The 4,452-nt window shown below is 42.4% G+C and overlaps 1 protein-coding gene across 1 annotated transcript; it reads left to right on the top strand.

The window, feature by feature from the left end:
* The first annotated feature begins 1,949 nt into the window (after positions 1-1,949).
* Positions 1,950-4,235, top strand: LINGO2 (leucine rich repeat and Ig domain containing 2). The gene has a single exon (XM_030566989.1). The coding sequence runs from the start codon at positions 1,974-1,976 to the stop codon at positions 3,792-3,794; it is 1,821 nt and encodes a 606-aa protein (XP_030422849.1). The 5' UTR covers positions 1,950-1,973; the 3' UTR covers positions 3,795-4,235.
* Positions 4,236-4,452: the final 217 nt, after the last annotated feature.

Here is a 4,452-nt window from a genome sequence, read left to right on the forward strand (position 1 = left end):
CACACCAGAAGTATCCATACGAAAGTGCTAACCTTGCAGACAGAGTTAAAAACATAATGATCAGAGTGGCTGAAAGCCCCTTTGATCAGAATTCAGTGGAAAGACCCAAATCACAGAGGCCGATAGATTTTCAGTCTTAACTTAGTTCCTAATGAAGTGAAGTTGATCTTGGAAAACCTTTGTCACAGTTGGACATAACCAGTAATCTTTACTCACAAGACTTCTACTGAAAGGGGAAACTAAATGAATCTCAGCAGTTTGTCCTTCCAGGACAAGGTTGAAAAGTACTTTTATAGGTAGTGTAACAAAGAATGGTCTTCATCCTAGTCCCCAGGCAATATCACAAAACCACCACACAATTTGTCCTACGTTATCAGTCTCTGCCTAGGAGAAGCACTGGAGTGGAATAGGGAGGCCATGCAGGTCAAGACTAAGGTGCACTCGCAGAGTTATGAGAGGAAACTTGCACTGTCCCTGTGCCTAGCTCTGGAAAGTGTTATTAGTCACGAATCAAGTCATAGAGATGATCTGTTGAGTAGCCAGCCTGATAGAAGGACCCGTGTTTTTGGTACCTGCCCCTTTAAAATGCAGCTTCAGGAGATAGTAATTACATGTAATAGAAGGCATCCTTTGTTAAGCTACCCTCACTTTTAATCTGCAGGTGGAAGTAAATAAATCTAATAGAAACTATGGCTGCCAAGCAATCTATTGTCCCTCTCTGGAATGTGTGTTATTTGAAACAAAATATTATTTCTTTTCTTTTCTTTTCTCTTTTTTTTCTACTGCTCCTCTCTCCCCATCACAATTAATTTACATATTTAAGAATGAAAAGGGTACTCTATAAACAATGTCCTTTGCAATAGCTGTCATCTCAATGGGGACTAGAAATAAATAAAACTCCTTTCTGAAGCTAAAGCAAAGTTTCAGCAAGAATTGATTTGTTCTTAATTGAAGTGCTAATCAGAGATTCACTGGTTTTATTATTTATCTATCTGTCTATTGTGCACCTTTTTTTTTTAAATATGGAGATATACCTGTCTCATAGAACTGGAAGGAGCCTTGAAAAAATCATTCAGTCCAGTCCTCTGCCTTCACAGCAAGACCAAGTACCATTTCTGACAGATTTTTGCCCCAGATCCCTAAATGGCCTCCTCAAGGATTGAGCTCACAACCCTGGATTTAACCGGCTAATGCTTAAACCACTGAGCTATCCCTCCCTAAGTTCTTTAGAGAGGTGTGTGTGGATGTGTGTGTGCATACCAGTTCCATCCAATATACTACTGTATGCATACCAGTTCCATCCTATATATATATATATATATATATATATATATATATATATATATATATATATAGTGTGTGTGTGTGCGTGTGTGTATCAATAATCTCTATCTGTATAGCACTATAATGTATACAATAATGCTAACAGGAATCCTTCTCTTGCTAGGAAACTCTCTTTCCAAAACAAAATGAAGTGAATGCAACTTCAGGTTCACAGTTAAAATATTGAAACAGGAAAGATAAAAGTTTTAATATCACATCACTGAGTCCCAATGCAGCATACATTTTGTAAGTGTGATTCACTTTATTGCTAGACCTGTTAGCATAGAGTGTGTGTTTGTCTCTGATTTAGCAGCAGCGCTGTCATGCAGAGACTCAGATGGGAAAAATAATACCCTAGTCACTGCATCCAGTAGGAAAAACTGCTGCATGATGTATCTGAAATCTGGGGGCAGAATGCCAAATGAACAGATTCTTAGACATGTCCCTTGACTTGTAATGAAAATACGTTTTCTTTTTGTCTCCATTTGCTATGGCCTTTGTTGTGGTTTTGAATGGAAATCTATGAGCCTGCTCTGAAATGGATGCCAGAAATCTGGTTAAAACAGTATTTAGCTACTAACTTAACTTCTCCCTTTTCTTCCCTCTTCCTCCAGGCTCGTGACCGAGGAGTAGACAACATCGGTGGAGTCATGCTTCACACGGCCACATCATTCTGGCAGCCATTCCTAGGTCTGGCTGTGCTGCTCATTTTCATGGGGTCTACCATAGGCTGCCCAGCCCGCTGTGAGTGCTCTGCCCAAAACAAGTCTGTTAGCTGTCACAGGAGGCGCCTGATCTCCATCCCTGAGGGTATTCCTATTGAAACCAAAATCCTGGATCTAAGCAAGAACCGGCTGAAGAGTGTCAACCCTGAGGAATTCACATCCTACCCGCTGCTCGAGGAGATAGACCTCAGTGACAATATTGTTGCCAATGTAGAGCCTGGAGCCTTTAACAATCTTTTCAACTTGCGCTCTCTGAGACTGAAAGGAAACCGTCTGAAGCTAGTCCCGCTAGGGGTATTCACAGGGTTGTCAAACTTAACAAAGCTTGATATAAGTGAAAACAAGATTGTCATTTTGCTGGACTACATGTTTCAGGATCTGCATAACCTGAAGTCCCTTGAAGTTGGGGACAATGATTTGGTTTATATATCCCACAGGGCCTTCAGTGGACTGCTTAGCCTGGAGCAGCTCACCCTGGAGAAATGCAACCTAACAGCTGTACCAACAGAAGCCCTTTCCCACCTTCACAACCTCATCAGTCTGCATCTGAGACATCTCAACATTAACCTTTTGCCTGTGAATGCCTTTAAGAGATTGTTTCGCCTAAAAGACCTGGAGATCAACTATTGGCCTTTACTGGACATGATGCCTGCCAATAGCCTGTATGGTCTCAACCTCACTTCTCTCTCAGTCACCAACACCAACCTGTCTGCAATACCTTATTCTGCTCTTAAACACCTGGTGTACCTGACACACCTAAACCTCTCCTTCAACCCCATAAGCACCATTGAGGCAGGCATGTTTGCAGACTTGGTGCGTCTGCAGGAATTGCACATGGTGGGGGCCCAGTTACGTACCATTGAACCACATGCTTTCCAAGGGCTCCGGTTCTTGCGTGTACTTAACGTGTCCCAGAACCTGTTAGAAACGCTAGAAGAGAATGTATTCCATTCCCCTCAAACTCTTGAGATCCTCTGCATTAACAACAACCCCCTGGCTTGCGATTGCCGTCTCCTTTGGCTATTACAAAGGCAGACCACCTTACAGTTTGGTAGCCAGCAGCCCATGTGTGCCGGCCCAGACAGTGTCAGAGAGAAGCTGTTCAAAGACTTTCACAGCACCGCCCTTTCCTTTTACTTCACCTGCAAGAAGCCCAAGATACGGGACAAGAAACTGCAGTACCTGGTAGTGGAGGAAGGACAGACTGTGCAGCTGGTGTGCAATGCCGATGGGGATCCTCAACCTACCATCTCCTGGGTGACGCCGCGACGGAGGTTGATCACAACTAAATCAAATGGAAGAGCCACGGTGCTGGGAGATGGCATGCTGGAGATCCGATTTGCTCAAGATCAAGACACTGGGATCTACGTTTGTATTGCAAGTAACGCAGCTGGGAATGACACATACTCAGCCTCCCTTACAGTAAAAGGATTCACTTCAGACCATTTCCTTTACGCCAATAGGACCCCTATGTATATGACAGACTCCAATGACACCAGTTCCAATGGAACCAATGTGAACACCTTCTCGCTGGACCTTAAGACAATACTAGTGTCCACAGCCATGGGCTGTTTCACATTCCTTGGCGTTGTTTTATTTTGTTTCCTACTTCTTTTTGTGTGGAGCCGAGGGAAAGGCAAGCACAAAACCAGCATTGACCTTGAGTATGTCCCCCGCAAAAACAATGGTGCTGTCGTTGAAGGAGAGGTTGCTGGACCACGGAGGTTCAATATGAAAATGATATGATGGTCTACTGCTAGCAGTGCTTTTCCTGTGGCATTATAACCAATTAAACAAGCCTGGCATGTGCAATTGCTAGGCGGAGGCAGCTTAATGCAGCTGTCACTGTGTCAAATGGTTATGTGGAAATGGAAAGACTATTTGAGGTTGTACAGTAGAGCCTCCTAACCTTGAGGCACGTGTGTCAGGGCCTTTCAAATAGTTGGTAAACGGTACTAATTGTTTGCATTGCAAATATTGGCATTCTGGGGATCTCAGTAATGAACTGTTGGCTCATGTTCATGGACAGTTGTTCAGCATTTTCTACCACTACAAAAAAGAAAAAGAAAGGAAAAAAACCTACAGTGTAGGATTTACATATTTAAAAAGACACATTTGTCTAAAACATACTCTACAGTGAAATTTGTATCTATAGATCTCATTTGTTAAAGCCTTGCATCATACCTTATAATTGGTTCAACACCACAAAGAAATTGATCTTATCTTTTTTTAATATACATATATACTGTGTACATTTTAAAGCAATATGAATGAGAGTTTGTGCTTTGAGATATCCACCAAGACTGACCCAAGTGTGATGTCACTCCTCCCCTTAACTACAGTCAGACCCCAAATTAGACCTCTGTAGTTACCGATGAGACAACACAAGATACTTTTGTTTTCA

Source organism: Gopherus evgoodei, chromosome 6 (assembly GCF_007399415.2).
Source record: "Gopherus evgoodei ecotype Sinaloan lineage chromosome 6, rGopEvg1_v1.p, whole genome shotgun sequence".
NCBI classification, from domain to species: Eukaryota; Metazoa; Chordata; order Testudines; family Testudinidae; genus Gopherus; species Gopherus evgoodei.

What these genes read in the sequence shown, in the direction of transcription:
- LINGO2 (XM_030566989.1), top strand. Translation starts at nt 1,974, where the DNA reads ATGCTTCACACGGCCACATCATTCTGGCAGCCATTCCTAGGTCTGGCT.